This window comes from Typopeltis vanoorti, chromosome 11 (genome assembly GCF_054136105.1).
Source record: "Typopeltis vanoorti isolate ZY-2024b chromosome 11, IOZ_Tvanoo_1.0, whole genome shotgun sequence".
Lineage (NCBI taxonomy): Eukaryota > Metazoa > Arthropoda > Arachnida > Uropygi > Thelyphonidae > Typopeltis > Typopeltis vanoorti.
In genome coordinates this window covers 113,394,377-113,419,364 of record NC_143559.1, presented here as the reverse complement: position 1 = coordinate 113,419,364, position 24,988 = coordinate 113,394,377, and the positions used below count along the sequence as shown (strand labels likewise).

General features: G+C 36.6%; 1 protein-coding gene across 1 annotated transcript in view; it reads left to right on the top strand.

Moving 5' to 3' along the window:
- The window catches only part of LOC150101959 (forkhead box protein P1-like), a 227,939-nt gene that overhangs the window by 27,294 nt on the left and 175,657 nt on the right, over nucleotides 1–24,988 (top strand). The window contains exon 2 of the mRNA XM_090399943.1: nucleotides 771–893. Within this exon, the coding sequence (XP_090256069.1) occupies nucleotides 771–893 (123 nt within the window). The remainder of the gene's footprint in view (nucleotides 1–770; nucleotides 894–24,988) is intronic.

Genomic DNA, 24,988 nt, shown 5'->3' with positions numbered 1-24,988 from the left:
GGAAAACGATCTGTTGATAACAAAATAATTGGCTTTCAAAGGTAGGCGGATTTGCTTTGATTTAATATTATGCGTAATATGTACGATTAGTTCTGTTTAGTTGCTTTTTGTACATTAAATACGTTTTCGTAACGCTATAATATATATTCTTCCCGGTAGCTTATAAGAACTTTACGAATAATTTAACTCAACATCAAACGAGCATTCTCTCCATACTGCAGTTGAGCCCTTTATAAGGACTGAAGATGAGTTCAAGTTTCAATCGCCGTATAAGTCGATCTCGTACGGCGGTTGAAAGTTTTTTCCTGTGAGAAACGCAGGTTTTTCATCCCTCAAAACAAGCAAACAACAAGCCCATAGACTAAGTTGCGTCAGTTTTAATTTCAGACGATCTAACCCAACCCAGCCGATTCTGGAGATACCTCTTTGATATTGGCAACATATAATTTTGTATCGTTTGTCACAAAAAATGACCTAACTTATACTATACGTTGAGACGACAAATTTACGTTCATATCCTCACCTACTAAATTCAACTAAGACAGCACAGTTGTCATATCCGTGCTTGGCATACAGGTGGGCGAAAGACGTAATAGACACTGTGCACCTGTGAGATTTATGTAACCTGTGAGATTTATTATAAATTTTTAAGAGTATGAAAGTAAAAATTCAAGTAGCGGAGGTCTTAAAGAATTCTCCAGTGTTGTAATTCTCCAGATGTTTCTTTTAATTCATTTTTTTTCTCCTTTGCTTTTTTTTTTTTTTTAAAGGACCATGACATGATGGACCATGACTGTGCAGACGCAGCCATCAACTTGTCCACCAACCAAACGTCGAGAACAAACAGCGTCACAACAAATGGTAGCGTGGATTCAGACGATGGCGATACATCTGTGAGTACACCTGTTCTCTTTGTTGCGTTTAATTTATATTCCATGTTATTTTCATGTTGATAGAGAAAGAGAAGGCGCGTTTGCGTTTGTTCGCGCTCTTCTTGAAAAATGAGAAAATAAAACACAAATGAAACAAACAAACAAACACAGTGTTCTCTTGACGGTATCCTATTATCTGAGATGCAAATTATTTCGAACCTCTTGATTTGTGTGTGTGTGTGTGTGTGTGTGTGTGTGTGTGTGTGTGTGTGTGTGTGTGTGTGTGTGTGTGTGTGTGTGTGTGTGTGTGTGTGTGTGTGTGTGTGTGTGTGTGTGTGTGTGTGTAATGGTAAAATCACTCGTATCAAAAAGTGGCACATAATGAAGGTTGACACGTTGCCATAATTAAATAATAATAATAATAATAATAATGAATAATAATAAAATAAACAGATTAAAAAAGGCCTATATTGGTTCGAATAGATCGTCGTCTCCAATCAACCGCCTGTGGGTTCGAATTCCATCCACGGTACGGATGATAGACTTACGACCTTTCGTGGGTGGTATACACTTTAAAAAAAATAGAAAAGAAAAGCCATTATGTCTCCTATATTCACTTTTCCTTTGATCGTTATGAAATACGAAAAGAAAAATAAAAGTATATATGATTTTTTTTTTTACATGAAAAATCGCAATAGCATGCGCAAGGAATAGTTTTGCACAGCAAATGCTAGGCTAGTCGGTCGCACTTTGGCTGCTACTGGCCCAAAAGTTTCAAATGCGAGAACAAAATATTTCTTGCGAAATCTAGATTTCACTTATTTATATCAGTGACAGAATGGTTGCGAAAGGCAAAGAGAACATAAAATTTCGCCATTTAATTTCTGTAAGAGTTCATTTTGTTCAGTTTCAAAAACAAACTAGTCAGTGCCTTGTGTGTAAGGAAGAAATCACTGTAAACGCATCGATTTCAAACTCTACTCGAAACTAGTACATCGATTTCAAAATGAATCAAGCGCATTTTGAAATAGATTTCAAAATCATTTGCCTGTATTTAATACAGGTCGCTCTCCCAGACAAAAACTCCCAAATATTAATATTACTTATAGATTTATACTGTATTCTTATCTTAAAATATTTAGAAGGCCCTACTTGTAGAATAGAATATTCTGTTTTACACATTTAAGGTATCGAAATGAATCAGCTGGTAATCGCTCTTTATATTCTGTTATGACACATCTACCCTGCTTACTGGAGGCCTGAAATGGGTTGGAAAATTCCCTGTTTGGTCTCTAGCTCACTCGTGGTACTAGTGTACGATGGGTTGCACCCTTTCGTGAGTGGAATGCCCAAAAAAAAAAATAACGAAAGGATTGCTTCTCTTATCCCCCCACTCAATGTGCCACCATAGAATAGTCAGAAGAACTCATCACGTATCCTATGTTTTGAAGAAAAAAAAAAAGAAGAAGAATCCTTCCTTGAAAATAATACAGTGATAGAAGGAGTTTCCTTTAGCCTCTGTATACAACTGAAACTCTTGATTTTTTTTTTCCTGTCACAAATCGGAACAAACCAGCTTCAGAACACACTCAGTTAACAGACATAACGTGCTGATCTCGTGATGATAAAATCGCTTGTATAAAAAAATGGCACATAATGAAGGTTGGCACGTCAGTATGCCATAATTACATAATAATAATATTAACAACAACGTATTATTATTATTATTATTATTATTATTATTATTATTATTATTATTGACTTAACGTACTTGGAACGAAAATTGACTGTCATATTTACCAAAAGAAGGACCACTGACGCGATATACATAACACTCTCCTCCATTTTGCAACTTATTTACATGCACACTAGGGGAAATTTATTTCCCCATTTTTATTTATTTATTTTATTTATTTTTTTCATGGGAATCCCTTCCACGAAAGTTTGCAAACCTATCTTACATTAGTTGTTATTATTTAGGATTATGGCCGAAGTAACTAAGGGTATAAGGCCAATGCATGTATTATGTCTGGAAATTGCGTGTGTTCTGGTCAATTTGCCTTTTGGCGGGAATGAAAAACCAGACTTTCAGATAGACTAGCTCACTTCCAGTTTCGTGAAGAGAAACCATGGAACTTTTGCAGGCCAGTTAAGTCTACCGATTAGCAAGGGGATGGTCTCACCAAACGACGACTTTTGATTCGAATCTTGTCTTGGACGAGAAAAGCTTTTTCAGTTGAAGGCGAATTAATTTATCTCATACAAAAGTGGTAGATTTTTTCTTCCTGGAAACTTGGTTGTTTTGAGGCATAAAAAAAACGCCGAGTTTCCAGGAAGAAAAAATCTACCACTTTTGTATGAGATAAATTAATTGTGTTCTGCCAAAAAAGAATGCACGCACGCAAAATTAACAGACATACTGTAAATACGTTCACTTCACTACTTTTGAAATTCTTCTCCCACCGTGTGCCAACAATCCCGAAAGAGTAGCTTTTCATGTGTTACGATTTTTTTTTTTTTTTAATTCATAAGGTAATATCACTACAAGACAAGAGTGGTCTAATTATCTTGCAGAGGAATCCTTAATGAATAAACGGAAAGTTATGGAGGGAATCACCGCCTAAGGGATCCAAGAAGATAAAAGAAAGCTTATTTTGGAGGCGCGTCTAAGCATTGGAAAAAAAATATTAAATACAACTGAAAACCAGAATGCTAAACATTAAATATTTTCTGGACCATCCTCTATTCTACACCGTATATATTGCCTTTTTTATGACTGCAAAAATAAATTTGGGCATTAAGATAGAGTTCGATCTGATTGGAATGAAGATACTTGCAAACGAACCGGATAAGTGCGTAACTCTTCTTACGGGTAAGACGTCTTACAGTCTGCTAGAAAGTTGATGTAGCCAACGTCGCGGACACGTACAACTGCACAGTATTGGTTCTTGGAGAAACACAGATTTTTTTTTTTTTTTCCTCCACTTATTCTACACGGTGACTTCGCTCATCGAATCTTTCTCGGACGGCATCAATACGACACCGAGATACGTGACATTGTTCAGGTATTTTAAAAATGAATGCGCTCAGAAAGTGATTACAAAAGACCACGGAAATCCCACCGAGCGAAAAAATGGCAAAACATTGAAGATTTAAAGGAGAGAAGGGGATGGGGGAGGCCGAGATGTTAAAATAGGCGAGCGAATGCAAATAGAAAGCCACGCAAAAATCCAATAGCGCCAACTAACACTGACACTAATAATAAGGTATTGGACACATCTTCCTATTGGTAAGATCAACGCAAACAGCTCGCCAGGCAAACACACGTCAACCAACAAAATGGGTAGTTGTCGTCTGCCACTCCACTAAACACTTATCCAATGGAAACGGATGAAGCTCTTTGGCACGTGTGCAGGAGGCGTGGCTGCTTGCTGCAATGTGGAAATTATAGCTCTCAGTGTCTCGATGAAGTGTACAGTTAGTTTTTTAACTTCCCTACGCCCACCTTTTCAATGTGACAAAAATGCCGAGTTGCCGATAAGGTTTTTCCGAAGTGTCTCCCCCCTAAAGCTTTGTAATGTGCGAATGTTCGGTTCCTTTGCGTCTTTTGTACTACAAATGAAGATTTTTGCACCGGTGCCGGATCCCATATCCGGAAGCCGACCCACACATAATGGGTGTTATTCCACTAGGCCTAATACCCATCGGCTTTGTGCGTCTCTAAGTGCACACCTTATCGATTAGCCTCCGGGTTAGTTGAAAAGGGACGCCGGCAACTGTGTCACTACTTATTTATTCTATCATTCAGAGAAACGGTTGGGTTTATTCCGGTTGCTATGGTCACCAATGGTTCCTCTTCCGCGTGAACCGCACCTGAGACATTAGACCAAGGTGAGTGTGTGCTAAAGAGGCGAAAGGGTAGCGGAGATGACGTGACCACGTGCCACCTCACTTGAGAATGAAGCAAGCGAGCGACCTGTAACTGGACGCAGGTCAGACGGCGGTGAACCCCAAGCCATTCGTCAACGACACACGCCGAGTGTACGCTTGTTACGGATGATGACTAATAGAGGAAGCAGGACCGTTCGTCATTGCGTGTTCCGTAAGTAAACGAATCTACGTGTGTCAGCACTTAATGCGATTTTTTTTTTTTTTTTTTTGCTGAGCATCCGTCGTAATTGTTGACAAACAAAAATAGAACCTTTTAACTCAATATGCTTAAACTTAGTAGGCGCCTTTTATTTTGATTTTTTTTATTGACCGATTTTAATCTAGTTGAGAAATGGAAATCGACATCTTGCTCTAAGTACTTTGTTTCATTGTTTACAACGCTTTATTGAGCATGCGCGAGTGTTAACAACAGCGGAACTAGGGCTTTGATCCTATCAACTTGATCTTAAAACTTGAATCTATTTTTGTAGTTGAACTTTTAATAGTTTGGTACTGCGCGAATGCTTAAATGCATTTTATTTAAACCTTAATACATGAATTATAAAGCATTTATCGAAACAAGACTACTATTATTTATCAAATAATAGTAGTCTTATTTGATTTATCAAATATGACTATCAAATTATTTATCAAAAACGGAAAAGTATAACTTATGAAATATTCTAAATAGAATGAATAGTACAATTTAATTTAGGTACATCATCAATTTTATATTAAAAAAGTACTATCTAAATATATGGATTTTATATTAAGAATTAATTTCTGTAATATTTGTTTAATATTTAAAATAAAGTTTCTTTTAAATTTAAACCATTTTATTTTTGTCATCCGACAGCATATATTTTATAATTCTTATTTCAATATAGCGTTCTTCTTCGATATGTGATATGATTATTATCAGTACGATTTATTGATAGGAAGTTTGGTATTGAGGATCTCTATTACGTCAAGTTTCAAATAGGAACCATTTAATAGCAAAACGATATCTACAATCGTAAGAGTGGCAATGAAAGCGATATATTTTTTTAATCCTTTATCCCAGGGGAAGCAAACAAAGTTTGCGTGCATAATTCTATGTATTAAAGGAGGTTCTCTACCCAGACCGGTCTCGACCCTTATTGAGGTCTCATCAGTGGAGCCAGACTCAGGAAGATACCAGCGTTGAATTAACAAATAAACAAAATAAATACGCTAAACATGGCTGAGAAATTTCTGTAGTTATAATGTGGGCACTGTTAAGATTAAAAATTGTAACGATTATGTCACATGACAACATGAGTTCGAAATATTTGTCATAATCAGATTAACTGGTTTAAATTTCACGTGTTTTAAAATTTTTTTTTTCTTGTTTTAATATAATAAAAAAAGGTTCGAAAGAAAATTTCAGTTTGCGAGTGATTTAACTTGGTCTCAGAGAAGACTGAAAAAAAAAAAAAATAATAATAATTCAGTTTGGTAACGTGAACTTTTGCTGACCAAGTTTCAAAGGTCTGGCTAAAATGCAAATGGCATCCTAACACTTATGTCAACATGTGTAGGTGTCTGATTTCTCTTTCTCTAACTGCAGATCGTTCGTCGTTCCTCTTATTACCGCTTGCTTTAATATCGTTTGCGTGTGTTCCTTATTCTGTTGCATGTTTGCAGGAAAATTTCCGTCCGATTTGAATTGGAAAGTAGGTCAGAATCTATTGAGAAATATAAAACTTCATACGATATTCAGTTCGAGTTCGTTTTTCTTTAATACGCAAACGAATAATGAAATTTTGAGGTCTCGTATTAACAAAATGCGTAAAAATACCCATCGAAAATCCAATTTTTAAACCTTAAATGTATATAATTAGTTTGGTATCATTCCCACGAAACTGGCAATTCAACGTGGCCTCGACCGTAACATTGTTTCTTATTTCGGTTTTTTAATCACTGATATAAGATTTATTTATTTGTTCTGTATTCTTGGCCTTACAGCTTTAGAAACTCTTTCGCAGTAAAGGTAACTTTTAAGGAATTATAATACAGTCAAGTAACATAACTGAATAAACTATATTTATTATACATACCGCTTTTAGTGACTTGTAGTAAGTTTTATTGAATGATGGACATCTATTTAGTGCTGTATTTCAGTGCTCTGTTAAATGGACAATTTAATAGAGCACTGAAAAAAAAAACAACAGACGATTTTTTCTCAAGTGTCACTGCAAGAGAGTCAGTTAACGTTAGTAGCACAGGCCCTTTGTATACAACAGCTTTCGCAACCATTTTGATTGGGAAAATTTGGTTCGAAAGACCTGAGTAAGAATCACGTCCAAAATGAGAAAAAAATTTTATGGATTTTCAAATGAAGGTGAGTTGTCCAGTCTCATATGGAGGATGAAGATATGGAGATTGAGTCTTATTGTTGCTAGAATTACATTTATAAAAAGCGAAATTATTTGTCGTAATCATTGGACCTAATACATAGAAAGACGGGATGGAACATTACTTCGCGATGTATGATAAAAGAATGTATATTCGTTTAGCCTGTAGCTTTATATATCAGTATCCGTTATCATATCGATAAAAAGTTTGCAGACGAATTTTTTCTACTCTTTTCAACAATCATGTGATCTTCAGCTTTTTTTTACACCTTTTCGCCGTTGTGATATCGTGGTCATCTGCCTGTTCAAATTGCTTGTGAATGTGAAACTGTATAGCAAGTTTGTGGCAGTAGACACGACATGCTTTCTATACACTTTACTTCAAAATATACTAGCACTGATTTCTCTTCGCAAAAGAGAACCCAGACCGCACTTAATCCTTCCAACCCCCCAATATCTTTCCTGGAGGACTGCTATGCACCTTACCTCAGAATGAGTGCTTGCTTAGTATGTTCCCGTCAAGCTATCATCTTATGATTTTAATGTAAATTGGGGGAGGAGCCTTACCTGACAGAATCGCTGGAAAGACAAGCTTCTTTATGTTTATACTGCGTTTGCTTATCTTTGTGCGTAACAAATTCAGCAAACACGCATGCATATGTCCCTCATATTCAGTACCGTGTAGGTAGATCCAAGAACTCACCAACGTAATGAACCTTCAGGAGTTATAGCATGCTAACAGACAAGACAACTATGAACTATCAATCATTACTTGTATCGTACCTGGCAGACATCGTTCGTTACTGTTGCAACAGCAGTCGTACTCATCAGAAACCTTTATCCCCTTGTGACTTCCGCTCACAAAAAAAAAAAAAAAAAAAAAAAAAGGAATTTTGCCTGCATCATCAAATAAATTTTATCACTCGAAAAGGTCAGGGAAGCGTTTCCAAAAATGTGGTCTCCAATTTTTTTTTCCTCTAAGTTTTTTATATCGGCAAAATAAACCCTGTGAACCCCCACACAAAGAGAAATACGGATGATACATAGTTAACTGTAATTAACTATGGCCAATTTATGTTAAAACAAATCAATTTATTTAGTCCATGTCATTTCATTCTTCATTAACACTAATTTCTAAATTCTGTAATTCTGCCTACGCTTTGTCGTGATTCTACTGCACGAGCGAATGTTCATCCCTTCTCTTTGATACCCAAAAGAGAAGGGTAGAACACTCGCTCATATAATGCATATGTACTGCTGTGAACCTGTGTCCTAGTGCAGTATGACCTTTGATGTCTTTGCGCCATAAAAAATCATAAAAATCGAGACAGCCCATACAAAGGGCTGAAAATTTTAAATCTTCAGTGTATTATCGCCTAATGGTTTTAATTTCTTGTCCATGAATTGATTAAATGTTTGGTTTTGTTCTGTTGCTCTTTAGGTGGACATTGGACATTTTCGGAAAGATTACGCCGCACAAAGCATATCGTGGTATTTAAGCTATGAATCCAATTTGAATCTTCCCGATGATATCTTCTGCTGTGAATTTAACTTGGAGCTTAGACTATATTCATCTTAACCTCCGCATACGCCTTCTGTTTATATTGGATTTATTTACCTATGCTCATGTAGAAATAGATTCTATGGGTCATATAGCCGCGTCAGTCCGTTTGAATCTCCTAATTCATCCCAATTCTCTATAACCTCCTCAATCTTTGCTTCTTAAATGAATTACTGATATTTTAATGAGCATCCTGCTCCATGTACTCCACCATATACAAATTGAGTCCAGCTGAGAAGAGAGTTTTTAAAGGGAATCGGGAGAGATCTTCAGAAAATTGCACAACCTTTATAAGAGTTATTTATTGATTCCGACGTGTGTGTGTGTGTGTGTGTGTGTGTGTGTGTGTGTGTAGTTGATTTCCTTGTCACAACTGATTGATGTATTTTTTTTTCTGAAAAAACAAACAAAAAACAAACTCCATACGTGACTTAAGAAGCGAGGCCATTTCATACTTGACTGGCACGTTATACGCATCCCTAACTATATCTGCCAGATCTCTATTAACCCACTTTACTTTTATTGCTCTCCACATTAGTATTCTCATTGTAAGTGTGATCATGCATTCTGCAAAGACAATTCTCTATCATTTTCTTCCTCTTTTTTTTTTTTTTTTTAGTTATTCCTACTCACTGAATTTCCTATTGCTCAACTGATTCAAATTCCTTTCATTTTAGTTCTCGATATTCTTTGTATACTTGCCAATCTTGCAGTATAATGGATACACCCCTGAAAAATGGGTGTCTTTTAATTTGTCTGATTTTTTTTTTATTTTGTAATTTTGTAGATGCATATTTTCCCTCTGCTGTCAGTCTGAAATTGATATATCGCTGTTAAAATTGATATATCGCTGTTCAGATATTATAGCTATTCGTTTGTTGTTTAACAATGAAGACTCTAAGGCGGTTGTGTATTATGTCTGTAAATTGCTGTTAAATTCTGAAAAAAAAAAAAAAATTCTGATATTCACGCATAGCTATAAAAACGCTGCCTTCTGTTACCAGCTTATTGTTTCGAAAATCCTTTAATTCCTTGCCCATAGACCATACAACTCAGTCGAAAAGTCTTCGTAGTGCATCAAGAGTAGAAATCGTGCTTTCTGAACAAACGGCATCTTCCTCTTTTATCCAGACGGTTGTCTGATTCTCGCATAGACTTCATAAGTTAGGCAGTATAAGATAAATTTGAAAAACATTTCTGTTATTGTTCTGAATTTTGACTCCCAAAACCAAACGCTTTTATTTTAAATTCTTGACATGATTCCTACGAACTCTGCCTACTTCAATTTCTTGATACTACTTGATAATATTCTTGATTCATTAGTGTCTCTTTCTCAGAAAACGATAGTAATGAATTCCCGCAAATCTCTGGTTAATCTGTTGCGAAGGTTCCAAATTTTGTTTTTCATGTCAGATTTGTCGAGATCCAGGTGAAATGCACTCTTGCAGTTAAGAATATTGCCGACCCACACAGTGACATTTTGTCTCTAACAAATATTACGACACGCACGCACACACACACACGAGAGAGAGAGAGAGAGAGAGAGAGAGAGAGAGAGCGCCTTATGCTGAGGACGCTAATGAAGAACCGATGCCACCGTCACATCGAGCAGAGGGTGCAGTGGGTCACTGGAAATGTGATCTCCGGTAATCTATAGAACGTGCACGTTCCTAGTCAATAATTTGACATATGTGTTTTTGGAATGATACACGTAATGTGTGAATTTAGAAAGGTTAGGAAATCGTATTCATATATAGACCAACCGGTAATGTTCTTTAATGATATTCAATTCAAAAACATGAAAGGAATTAATTAAATAAATTATATTACACGCATAGCTATAAACGCTGCCTTCGTAACGGAGTTTCTGTGTCCCATTTCCAGATTTCATCATGGATAGTCGAATGGTGTTTAGGTTCAGAGACAGATTATTGATGAAGTTAACAGGTCCGTTGTTGTCCATTGTTTTAAAAATAACACCGACACATGTAACTACGTGTGTTTTAAATTAGTCCTCTGGGTTCGGTAATCCTTTGATCAGCTTCCGCAGGAATCGAGTAGAATTATTACAAATTCACAATAAGCTTCGTATCTAATCTCCATCTTTCTGAATTTTATTTTATTTTTATTTTTAAAAAGTCACGATTGCCCACGTGTGATTGAGATTATGATTTGATTTCGTTGCATTCGATGGGAATGCAATCGTCACTGCAGCTTCTTTGAACTTCTGTACAAAGCTATGCTTAGCTACTCTTGGGATATGTATCTTTTTATTTGAATTGATATTAAATAATGTTTTTCTTTTGTAGTATGAACATCTTTTACGTGTTCTTTTTTTTTGCTAATGAATGCGCATTTATATATTCTGGAATTTCCTAGTTTCTTGATGCGCTGACGGTTTCGAGATCTTTACTCTTTGCTTCAAGATTATTTCCACCAGAACAGTTAGATTATTTGGGCATTTCCTCGGTAGGAGATCGACTTCGCTCTCCATCCAACAAGCTGTGGATTCGAATCCCACTCAGGATGTATGCTTACAGAACATTTTAGGTTGGAAACGATTTTCGATGCCCATGGTGTGAAATCACTACCCTGCTCACTGGAGAACCGAAGTGGCATAAAAATTTCGGTGTTTGGTTTCTAAAGCGGAATAATTTCCAGATTATCTAACTCTTACTAAATGTACAATAGGTTTTTAACTATTCACGGGTGGGATTCGCATAAAAAATAACCAAATAAAAAAGTTTTTCCGGTTTCAACACCGAGATGCCATCTTCATAGCGTGCCTTGATAAATAGAACTGCATATATTTGTAGTCTGCATATATTTCATTCCTTATGAAATGAAAAATGAAAAAAAAAAAAAAAAAAAACTCCGATTTCCGAGGGGAAAAATCATTCCATACCGTATGAGACTGTAGTAAAGGGAAAACGTCAGTTGAAATGCACAGAAAAACATCTTATGAACAGTTGCTAAGATATAGGACCAGTACGTAAGATGCTAGCATAGGAACCAAGACATGAGATTAATTAACAAGAAAACCATCGTTACAAATACGATCTCTCTCTCTCTCTCTCTTTCTCACCCACTCACCCACGCGCGCGCATTAAGTAGTGGAAGTCAAAGCAGAACACACCTTCAAAGCCAACAGTAGCAGTTGCATTTAGTTCACCATACAAGATCGTATTCCTAAGCTGATCACCGAAACCATCGCATCTACTTTTGGAAAAACTGGGTGGTATATATACAAAGCATGCGAAATTAGTTATCTACGTCAGATTAGCTAGTTACGAGAAATTAGGCTAACGAAAACATTAAAAACATAAAAAAAGAGGAGGACACATGAATCTGTCCTAGCTTTTCATAACGCGAACGAAAAGCATAAGTATGGACTTAAACAAAAATGCCACACGTATTCCTTAAAGACTACGTAAAAAAGTAAAAAAAAACAACTAAACAACACCCAGATAATCCGCACTGCAATAAAAGCCGATGCCTTCTCGACCACATGTGATAAACCTTGATAAAAACATTTCAATCTAAAAGAGCGCGGAATACAAATTATATTACATGCATCAGGCACTTGAAATCAGACTATCTCACACGAGTTACGCGTTGATTCAACTGATTCTGCTTGTAGAAGCGAACTGTAATTGGTATTTGTTAACTGATACGCACTTTAAATGAATTGTATGTGGTCACATACTGTGTCATTATTCTTAAAACAAACATACTGTGTCCTGTAAACCCTTATGTTGTTTGCTGCGAGTGAATCTTAGTGTCATCTCTATCAGATTTCATCGAAAGCTATGAACTGATTACGTTTTAATATCAAATTATGGACTGTTACGCATACGAACAGTTAGAATGATCATGTAGCATAAATCTTATATCACGCAAAAGTTCATTAAAAGGTGTCAGGGCGTGTTACTATATAGATGGCGCAGTGCTAAACAACTTCAAGCGAAGAAGGAACGACAGCTGCACATACAGACGCACAATAACTTACTTGTCTGCGTTAAAGATCGACTAACTCGGAAATCGGCTAAAAAGTTCCTCTAGTCGGCAACTAGAATCGAGCCAATAGCATTCTTTCGGATGATCTCAATCTAGAAATGTTGTTCAATTGTGAAGTAATTACAATTACTTTAGGAATAGTAGACAAGTACAAGTTTTGATTCTGAGTATTATTCATTTACAAGGATTTTACGTGTGCACTCCTAGTAACGACGCAAATATTCATAGATTGTATTCCAACTCCTGACAGGTCTCACGTGTCACATCCACAGTCTCGTTGATGCGATGATTTCATGAATACTTTCTTTCACTTCAATGGTTCTTGGCAGGTGGAATGTAAACACTTCTCTTGATATACGTTCACAAATGAATAAATCTGATAGAGTAAGATCGAGAGATCACGTAGATTGATCAAGAAATTTATCATTTCCTTTACGTACGCGCCTTCAAAATGGCTTCTGAAGAACCAGAAGTAGTCAATTTGCTCAAATTGCAGATGCAACTTCACCTGAAATAAAAATGATACTTGAGCGGAGAAACGTAACACGTCTCGGCTGTGTGGCTAAAGCAGTATTATAATTATAAGCATTTGTAATATGGTAAAGGTCTTTAGGAAACAATCGAGTGGAGTCACTAGCTTAGAGGGTGGATAATAACTTTTCTCCAGTTTGATTTCTTTGGAATTACGACTGAAGCAACTACAGCTACGATGCCTGAGTGTTTAGCCTGTCAATTGTGTGTTCTCCGGCTGGTTTATTTGTTTTGCAGGATGAAAAGACCCAGCCTCTTCCATAAGAGACCGGCTAAACTCATCTTCAGCTCTTAAAAAAAAGGTTCCTCGCATTCTAGACGGGATTCGAGCCCAGAAGTTTATTTCATCTAAATGACATAATCGATACTGACTAAGCTACAAACTTTCCTTTCCCTATTCTGGCAGTTTAAATATTAGACTTCGAAACAGGCGGGAATTTTTTGCTTCAAAGGGAACAGGAAATGGTCATAAAGGCAATTGCTCTTTGCTGTGTTTGTGCAATACTTCCTGTCTTTACAGAGAAGTATACTTCTCTGTAAAGAAGTCTACTTCTCTGTATACGACCAATTAATGCAACCCGGTCCACAGATTGGGGACCGGCTATTTTTGTACACTTGAAGATGAATTTAAAATCACAGTTTTTTTTCTTATGCTCAAATCTGAGTATTTAGTCATTATTTTAAATGCAAGTTAATTGCTTTAGAATGTGTTCAGTTTCACACCCAGAAGAAGTGTGCTGCTAGCTGACGTCTTGTTGGTTACGTTATCATGCAGCTAAATTGTAGATTTAAATGAGTACTATTAGCTAAACAATTTGTCCAGTTAAATTAAAAAAAAAAAGAATTAAAATTATCAACTTTGTGCTCCCCTATAACCATCCTCCCCCGTACTGATGCCGCAACTTGGTTATTGTAGTTTTCAGGTTCTGCCTCTCTTTCTTTCTTTCAGACAAACAAACAAACCATGTTCAATACATACCTTACAACCATCATAAAGGATATTTTAACCTAGCGTAACTACATGCATTGCTTAGTCAGATATAGAAATGCATATTTCTATATCTAGCTACATGTACATTTCTGTATTCGCGCCAAAAAAAGGGTGAGGGGTGGATCCATTCTACACAGCGCCATATTTCTTCACGATTACTGGATGCCAGCCACCCCTCACAAACATGCCATCCTTTATAGTAAATTAATGTTAGGTAAAGTTGAATTTTCTAAATGCCATCCCAGGAAAAGATTCATGAGTCTTCGACACCTGCAGGGGTGACCTGATTACAAAGCTGGCGACTGCTCTGACGGGCAGCCGATAACGTAATGCCCGAGGGATACGTCATAGTAGCCGACAGTGCGATAGAAGTCGAGATACACATAACTAGTGTAATATAATAGTAGCGGAGTACTTAGAATCGAAAAACCTGGAGTTATTTTGATTACAATATTCTCTGAGTGCTTCATTTCAATTAATAGGATCCCCTATTTTTTTTTTTTTCAATCAAATAATCCTTTTTTTTTTTTTTTGGCTATAAAGTTTAGTCGGTACAAATTTCTGTTTGTTGTAGCTAGGATAAAAATAGGAATGCAGATTCTTTCCTGCTCTTTGTCAATCGAAAAGCATTAAAAAAACTCACTAAGAACAATTTTCTGTGTCGTTTTGCTTTCTAAAGTGCAAGGAAAGGTGATACAGTATTTGCTATTATTTTATATCATAGCACATTGCTTCGTTGTGCTATTACATAACTGTAAGGTGATTCAAGTTATTCTGTCAGTCTTCTTCCATATTATTTGTATCCCTTTAATTTTACATACTTCCCGTCCCCCTCCGACGCCTTGACTTTTGAGCTCTCCAAAACGAATGCTTTTCCTTCTACCTAATTCCTCTCACCGTGCTCGTGCAATTTTTATTGTATAATTGGTTCGAACTGAGTTTTTTTCTCAATCCAACGAGGTCTTTACGTACAATCAAACAAAACAATGCAAGACTTGGATGAATTGATTTCTATTAAACTTTATATTTAAAACTTCGAATTAAAAGGGTCAAGAATTTAATTTTTTTTTTCTTAAGAGTAACTTAACTGCACGCGTCAGTGATTCGCGCAGTGGAGTCATCCTTGGGTCTCGATGATTTTCATCGCATTCTCAGATTATTAATCTCACCCATGACGCTGACTTGTGACAAAAAAACAGACAAAAAAAACACGCGAATGGACACCTCTTGAAGAAGATGAAAGCTTGATGAAACCTGGAATCCCATCCAAATACTGCATGTTCAGTGATATTTTATTTAGACGAGACTTGGTAATGCAAATCTGTACAGTTTTATCACAGTTTGAGAAGGACAAAATAAAAACTTCGTGAAATAGACTTATCTATTTTTTCAATAAGCTCGTGAGTCATTGAAGATGCATATTGTTTCTTCTCTGGTTTGCAAACGGCGAGTCTGAAGGTGCGTCATTTTTCCAAAGAAAAGAAATAACTATTTGACACGCAGTTTACGCATATAACTTGAACACGCTATTCATTAAAATGCGTACCTTTCCAAGAACCACCAGATGAAGGGCTTTCATACAACATACTCGGCTTTAGAACCTTACGAACTGAACAGCAGTTTCGGCCTTAGGCTGAAGTTTACGTTCGCTTGCTTGGGATTTAGTGCTTAATTCCACTTTCTTCTAATGTCAGATGCTATTTCGATGAATTCGAAACACCATATTACACGGGGAAAACTCACGTGGCTATATCACAGCTGTTACTCTCAAACTTTGCAAAACACAGAACGTTTTTTCACTTACTGCTATGAATTTGCCGCCATCTTTAGTTTCCCCATTCCCGTGACTCGCATATCATCCATTCACTGATGCCGTATGACATACTGCGCAATTCCAACGTTTCCGATAAACACATGCAACAGATGAGCTCGCTTCGATGTGTTTCGTTTTCGCAGTTTTCTTTTATCTATCCCAAAAATACGGATTTAAAACGTGAATTTTTGAATTTCATTTGGCACCCCTCCCCTATCTGTATCTGATATTATCAGCTATCACCAAAATAGATTATAAACAAAATGAGGTCGAGCAAAGGGATTTTTGGCTGATGTCCAATTATCAGCAGAAAACTCAATGACAGAAAGAGAAGGAAAAACGAAAACTGAACAGATATGCAGTCATGCTTCATGGTAGGTACACTTCGTGTCTGGGATACTTATAATTTGTATAATTTAGGCCGATATGCTCTTTAATAATCATGTGTTACACTCCCAAAAAACTTCTATTAGAGGATGTTATTCATTTTAGTTTTTTTATATGAGATTAATGCACATTATTGAAATGAAAGTGAATTTTATACACAGACGCCTCAAAAGAAAGAGAAAAAAATTACCCTATTGGCGAGTTTGCCCTCTCTGATTTTTATTTTATTTAGTTATTGTTAGACACTTTGTAGTTGTCTAGAGAATTGGTGGAAGATTCAGTAAATAGGATGAATTTCTTTTTGCCTTTTGCTGAATACAAAGTGACAGAAAATTTTAGCCTATTTTCGGTAAGAAAATAGATTTCCCAGATCACTATTGAAGTGACTGCATTTCCCATTGGAATTTCAGAGCTGAAATTTTATACATAATAATCCGTGAGTAAGTGTCACGATTTAAGATTAACTCAAAATAGATAGCACAAAAGATTGATATATTGATTTTTTTCTACCCGAATTTAAATTGCACTGAGTTGTCATAGTATTTTACAATAATGAAAGGACTCCTTAAGTTGGGCATATTTTAGCTTAATTATAAGCTTATATTGGGTTCTACTGAGTGGGCAGTTCAATCTCCTCCGGTAGCCAATCAGAGATAGCTGGCCCATGTCTATCACTAATTATAGCAGCCACCGATAAAGAGGCTGGCAAACAAGTGCTGCCATCTCTTGGTACCTAACCCTAACAAGATATGATAATGTGGATACTATAGTCGATTTTCTTGAGTTTACGGGACGAAAAACCCGAGTTGTTTCTGGGAGGAAAAACCCGCTTGCCTGTGCCAGAGATCGACTAACTCCAGAACGCCTCGTCTACTCCCTATTAGGGAATAAAAGGCGTTAAGTTGATTGATTTGATTGATTGGGATTCTATCCTGCCTTTAATTTTTAGGGTCCTAAGGCAAACGATATCTCTAAAAAGAATGTGTGGAACCAGGTTATATCTTACTTATAGGAACTCAATGATCATTTCCAACGTTCTTCTCATCTGAAAAGGTAGAATGCTTTCACTATGAAAAAATAATGAAAGACATTGCAACCAAACTACGAAGATAATAGTTAACAGAAGCTACAATTACGAGATTTAATTGTAGACTTATTGTTAAAAGAATATAATAATAACAGGGCGGCCAAACCGGTGTTCCAAGTACATTGAAGAACCCAGCATGCTGGGATAAGCAGCGAAGCACACAGAATTAAACGTGTGTCTTGACTGATTATAATATTCATGCGAAGATACTGCCTGTGTAAAGAGAATGCATGCATTTTTATATGAATCCCATCCACAAAGGTTGTAAACCTGTTGTATATTTGCTACACAGTGGGTGGTTAAAAGTTACATAATCTGGAAATCCTTGCTTTGGAGGTGTAGTGCGTTTTTCAAGTCGTTTTAGGTTTCCAATATGATATGGGTGGAGATGGCTCATACCTGGCGAAGAAAATCGTCTTCTGCCTAAAGACTTTTTACTTAGACGATCAATGGAAAACTTATTAGCTTATATTGTAATTGAAGCATGCCAGAAGTGAGTTCATACTTCCTCTATTACTGCGAAAAGTCATTCAATTGACTGCACCATCTGGCTATTTGCGCTATTACTTGAGATATTAAACCATCTCTTTTGAACAGAAACTTGATAACGTGAGCCACCTTAAACTCAAACTTCACAAGCATGAGTTTCAGTTCACAGCTGACAAACGCGTTAGAAGCATTGGTTAGTTTTGTTGTCGGACTGTTAAGAACAGACTACTTGATGAGTTAGCAACAGATGTTGTCTGCCTCTTGACCTGTTTGAAAGTTTCTCTCTCTCTCTCTCTCTGTGTGTGTGTGTGTGTGTGTGTGTGTGTGTGTGTGTGTGTGTGTGTGTGTGTGTGTGTGTGTGTGTGTGTGTGTGTGTGTGTGTGTGTGTGTGTGTGTGTGTGTGTGTGTGTGTGTGTGTGTGATAAAATAGTTTTGTTTGTTATCCGTTATGCCGAATGTAACATCATGCTCTCTTGTTTCTATGGCAACAAAAATTTCCGCTTACTCAGAGTAATCGATGCGTATTTTCACTGATATTGGAACAATATTGTCAAATTGCAAGTAAAATACTTACGTCATGTGAACTGTCAGCTAATATGATTCGCAAGTATTAGCGTTTAAAGCCATGTCCTTTCAGTAAGTGTCATTTACAAAATTAAAAAAAAAAACAATGAATCGAATCAATGAATCCTAGAATTTAAAACCGGACGAAAAAACTGACCTTTCAATCCTTGACTTTAATTTCTCTTTTTGTCTTTTCTGTGTGCACTGAAAATTATCTTGTCTTTAGACAATGTAAATTTATTAAAGAGGAAATTTTCTGTTAATAAAAATGAAAAGAAAACAAGAAAACATGACAAATAAAATCCACAGCACGCAACATCCTGCATCTGCATAGTGGTTTGTCAGCTGTATTTATGCGTTGATTGGCTTGGAGTTATTCGTGGAGTGCTACCATTGACAAACGGCCTTGAATATACATAAGGAAAGTTTGCATGACGCGATTGGAAAGAAAAAGAAAAAACAACAAACCATTCTCGCGCACAAACACACACACACAGGACTTGCGTAATCCACAATCAAATCGAAAGGTATTTACACATGGCAAAATCCAAATGTCCTTCGCCATGAAGGCCTCTAAGACGTAACCATGGCAAAGTCTATTTTTCTCCGATTACAATTAGTATTTCCACGTTGACAACGTTTGCATCGTTTAGCTAAAAAATCATCTGCTTATTTGTATACGGACAAGTATGATTTTTGACATCTGATACGGCGATCTTTCCCTAAGTTATGTAATGAGCGGATAATTTTCATCTACTCCTGTAACAGTGAGTTCGTTCAGTTGTCATGAAAGATTTCCTTTAATAGTAAGGCCATGAATTTATTTATTTTATAAATGAAATCAAAATGTTCTCTTTAAAAAGATGAAACTCTAAGCTCGTATAAGAATAAGAGAGATATTAAATTATTTTATTTATAGCTAAATACTATGTTTCAAATCACTTTTGATTTAATAATATCAAAGAAGTGCTACAAAAATTCAATGCTCTGTTAATTATTCCTAACAAGGCAGAGATCATCTATCCATGACGTACTTGAAGTGGCGGTTACTATAGCAACGCGCAGATGCGTTTCTTATTATTTATGTGTGTGTGTGTGTAATTCACATTTTTTTTCCAGAAATACTTACGAAAAAATAAATGCATTATCATCAGATCACATGTTGATGCTATTTAAGACGATACAATTCTCTATGAATTTTTGTTACATCAGGAAGTCCTCCATAAAGACTGTGTGTGTGTGTGTGTGTGTGTGTGTGTGTGTGTGTGTGTGTGTGTGTGTGTGTGTGTGTGTGTGTGTGTGTGTGTGTGTGTGTGTGTGTGTGAGAGAGAGAGAGAGAGAGAGAGAGAGAGACAGCGAGTTAACCGGTCTCACACGGGATGACAAATTTTTCCCCTCCCAAAAAAAAACTCGGATTTTTCATACCACAAAACAGACAAACGCTGGAAAACACAGGCAATAATAACCATAATATTCTGACATCATAGGTTTAATTGCTTCAGTCGTATCCACACTAATATAGTGCATCGAAATCAAAGAATAAAAGATAACTGCCTTGATCATAAATGTTATTGTGTGTTAAGTAACGTCTAAGAGTATTTCAATCAAAGTAGGCATTTTTGGTGTTTCCTTTTAGCAATATATCCCATTGGTTTTAAAAATCTGGGTTCGAATTCTGCTTAGAATGCCAGGAATCATTCGAATCGGCCATAATTCCCATCAACCCATCCTGGGTCTTTCTTAGTAGGATGGTTCCATTCTTTATTTCTTTCTGATGGTGGCGGGGGGGGGGGATTTTGTTGTTGGATTTGGATAAGCTCCTCGAATCATATTGAGAAAACTGATGATAACGATACCTATCACTGTTATGTCATTCGACCTTGTATTATGTTTAGTTGAGCAAACATAAACGAAATATTTATCAGAGATTGTGTAATTTGTATAGGAAATATGCAAATTGTAATCTAATCTTTCTCAAGGCAAGTCAGTTGGATACCAGTTTTATAAAAAAAAAAAAAATAATAACAAAAACAAAAGAAAATAAGAAAGCAAAAAGGATGCTTGCTTAAGGAAAAGAAAGCATGTTCGGGAGTGTCCTTTCCAATTCTTTTTGATTTCGCCATGATAGAAATAGAAAAGAATTAATAGTTAATAGTTCTTGTAAATGTTTAGTAGTAGTAGAGCATTAAAAAGAGAAGGTGTTAGAAAAGGAACGATAAAACTGTAGATTATTGGATGAGGTATTTATGGTTTTATTCAATTTGTGTAATTGCTTATTATTATTATTATTATTATTATTATTATTATTATTAATTTTCTTCTCGGATAGAGGGATGGAAAGCAGTGATAGCTTGAAATCAAATAAGAAATTGAGAATGATAAGCGATGAATGGGGGGGGGAGAAGGAGGAAAGGGGTGTTAATTTCTCAACACGTCACATGACCTCCTCTCAACTTCCACGTGCTACTCGGGGTCAATAGATGCGGTCACTTCTCACGTTTTCTCCGCATCGGCAGCAGCGGCGTTCTCCTCCCGACCAACTTAACTTGTCCGTTAGGGGTAGAACATGAGGCCGAGCAAGCTCTGACAAGCCTGGTGATGGATGACACGAACGCACAGTCAGTCCCTGATTACCACCATCGGTCGACCATTGATTGGTATCACCACTACTGCCAGTGCTCTACTACTTGTGTTGGCTGTTGGGCTAGCTTGGGGGGAAAGAACAGAGAGAGAGAGAGAGAGAGAGAGAGAGAGAGAGAGAGAGAGAGAGAGATGGGAAGAAGGGGAGGGAACACATTGGGGAGCACACAAATCTCGTGCTACTACGACCATAGCTAAGTCCTCTTTTGTCCTAAACCGACATCAATCTCTGTCGTATTTAGTCGGATCTGTGGTGTCAGATTAGATGTCACTTGGGCTAGAAACGTCTCTTTTTGTGCAGGTGGCGCTCTTGTATAGCTGCTGGTGGCGGTGCTTAGTTGTTGCTGACGCGATAAAAGTAGGAAGCGCACCTTATAGTGAAAGAGGGCAAGATTGAGCTTCATCCCATTATGCACCGGCACCTCGTAGACACTGGAATACAAACACTTGGAGAATAGCGGGTTGAGCGAAAAAGAAAGACGAAAATAGACTAGAGGTTTCTTCACTTTATTCCTCTATTTGTTCTATCTATTGTTTTCAGTTTTTTTTTTTTTTATTCTTACCACAGCGGTGTTTACACTGACAAACAAATAAGGAATATAAAATGGGGAGGATACAGCTTGCAAGTCCAGTCTTTGACACATTCAAATATACGTAAATTGTATTTACGCCTAGAGAGCCTTATTACTAAAGAATGTGTGTGTGTGTGTGTGTACGTGTGCGTGTGTGTGTGTGTGTGTGTGTGTGTGTGTGTGTGTGTGTGTGTGTGTGTGTGTGTGTGTGTGTGTGTGTGTGTGTGTGTGTGTGTGCAAGCTTCCAAAACTCAGTTGGTTTCGACAGAGGCCTTTGGTTGGAAAGATCTGAGCTCGACTCTCGTCTATAGCAACCATGAACTTTTATCAGGGCTGTTCAGTTAAAGATGAATTAGCCGGTCTTACGGGGAAGAAGGGTTTTATCTCGAAAAGTATGGTTTATCGTTCCTCAAAAAAAACAAAACCTGCCTAATGAACATATATCTACGAACATAAAATGCTCGCCTTTAGGAGATGCAGCAGAGGAATGGCAACCCATATATATATATATATATATATATATGGATTGCCAATCATTCAGTATAAGGACAATCTAAATTAATATATTATTCACAGTAGCATTGAGAATTAGGAAGTCTACTGTGAGAAAAAGAGAAAGGTTGTTTTGAATTATGATCGAAAAATTAAGGATATGAAAGCCAATGTGTCATGCGTAATAATTGTGTATATTCTTCTGGCCTGTCTGCCCATTTTTCAGATGAAAACTCAGATTTTTACAGAAAAAAAACTACTCAGTCACTTTTGTATGAGATCGGTAACGTAACTCACCTTTAGTTGAAAAGTCCTAACAGTTCGTTGGACTGTGGACGAAATTCGAACCCGGGCGTAACTAAAGAACATCATTGATACCATCTAAAGTACGGAGGCTGGGCGGAATGTAAATTTAGTAACTCGATCTTTAAGATGAGACTATTTATTACGCCTGTGTAATAGATATATATATATATATTCAAGTTAATGTTACTAACACATCGTGCTGTTTCTCGTATTCTATACAAATTTCAAAAACTAAATTTTAATCTACAGTTTCCCGTTACTCAGAATATAAAGAAAACTTTCTGTGTGTAAGTCAGAATTTCTTTTTTAACAGAAAGAATCTGATAGAAGCAACGTTCCATTTAGCGTCAAATTGCTGAGATTGTTTTGCATTTTAGAGATTTGCACCGTGCAAGATATCGCGTGTTTCTTTTCCCCAGCGCGTGATGTGATTCTTAATACTATGCCCCAGAAGCGATTTTGTAATCTGGTCGTTTCACATACGAATACATAAATCGGTTGTGTCATTTGATTCCATTTGATTACGTTCTTATCTATCGAGACATGTAGTGTTTTTCGATCCGGTTTTTCTGTTATACGGAAAATGAAAAATAATCTGTTTTTCAGTTTGTCAGTAAAACTAAAATGAATGCTTTGGGAAACGACTTGAGGGTTTTATTTCCTGATAAAATTGTCTTAAATAGTTATTAATATATTTTATTGGATGGCCAAATAATTAAATGATTCTTAACTTATGGAGTTACTCAGGGAGTTTATTACAAGAGTGTGCTGAAAATATATATGGTCACATGACCATCAAGGATGATGTAAAAAATGGACTTCAAGCAAAGAGATGCATACAAGGATTTGATTTATTGATTTTTATCGGGAGTAGAATAATGATTCATGAATGCATGCAACGAAATAAAAATAATTAAATATATTAATGACTGGATAATTCATTTAAATAATAAAACCAAAATGAGGAAAACAAACGAGTGTACTTACCAGAAGAAAGAACAGAAAAAAATAGAAAAGGATTATGAAAAATTAAAAAAGGATACTATATACAGTATTATACTATAGTGCATTGTATTATGCAATATTTTGTACAATAGCAAAAAAATTCTGCTTATGAGCGACTTTCATTCATAGATTCAACGAAAATATGAGTGCCGAACTAACGCTGCACGTTTGCATAATAAATCAGATAACATTTTTTAGAATACCAATATTATATTCAGCTACACCAACAGAAAATATCCATTAAAAGTGAAAGATGTAAGCTTTGCAGTCCAGCAGAAATGGACAATAACCACAGACTTCTTAAAGTGCAATTGCATTACAAACGGTACAAACCAATCTCTCGCTTCTCTCTAACCCCTTTTCATTCTCCAAAGACAGACAGACAGAGAGAGAGAGAGAGAGAGGGAGGAAATCGCACTCTTTTAGTTCTAAAATTTTAGAAATTGGGAAAAAATGGTCCCCCAAAGATCGGATCGACTGACTCTGGAATAGGCAAAGAGTAGCCTAGAAAAAGTTCCTCTTATCAGGTGTGTGTGTGTGTGTGTGTGTGTGTGTGTGTGTGTGTGTGTGTGTGTGTGTGTGTGTGTGTGTGTGTGTGTGTGTGTGTGTGTGTGTGTGTGTGTGTGTGTGTCCATCCATCCATTCATCCATCAGTCGTCGTCCTAACAGGCACTTAAGCGCACACGACCTTCCAGCTATTCTTGGGCTTCGCAACCGTAAATGTCTGTAAATGCGTGTGTTCACGGAGCCAGTTTGCCTGTTCTGGGGAACGAAGAAACGAAAAACGAAACGAAGAACGAAAAAACTTTACCTCCCTATGAAGCCGGCTAATTCACTCTTCGTCGAAAGATATCAGATAAAGGTTCCTCACATCACGGATGGGAATCGAACGTCTTTATATATATGTATTTATTTTATTTTTATTATTATTATTTTATTTATTTTTTGTTTTTTGCTGACTGAGGTAGTCCGTCCTATCTATAAATGCCCGACTATTAGGCATGCTGTAAACAGTTGGAAAGGAGAGAGGATCCTGGCAGTTTCTTATGTACCTCTGCGAATAGTAACCTGAGTAGTTTGTAGAATGTTCTTATCCTTTACAGTTTAGGACACGGCTCAATCTGCCGGACGTTACAATCTTTCGTTCTGTCTCTTACGTCCGTCAGCTCTGGATGTGTCAAACGGTGACAGGATCTTTTCTGTTTGTCTATTTTGGGTATATCTAAGACGCGGTAACAGATAGCTATCCCTAATTAGGGCATTAGTTTTGTGAAATACTCACTAGTCTCTCTCTCTCTCTCTCTCTCTCTCTCTCTCTCTCTCTCTCTCTCTCTCTCTCTCTCTCTCCATTTCAAA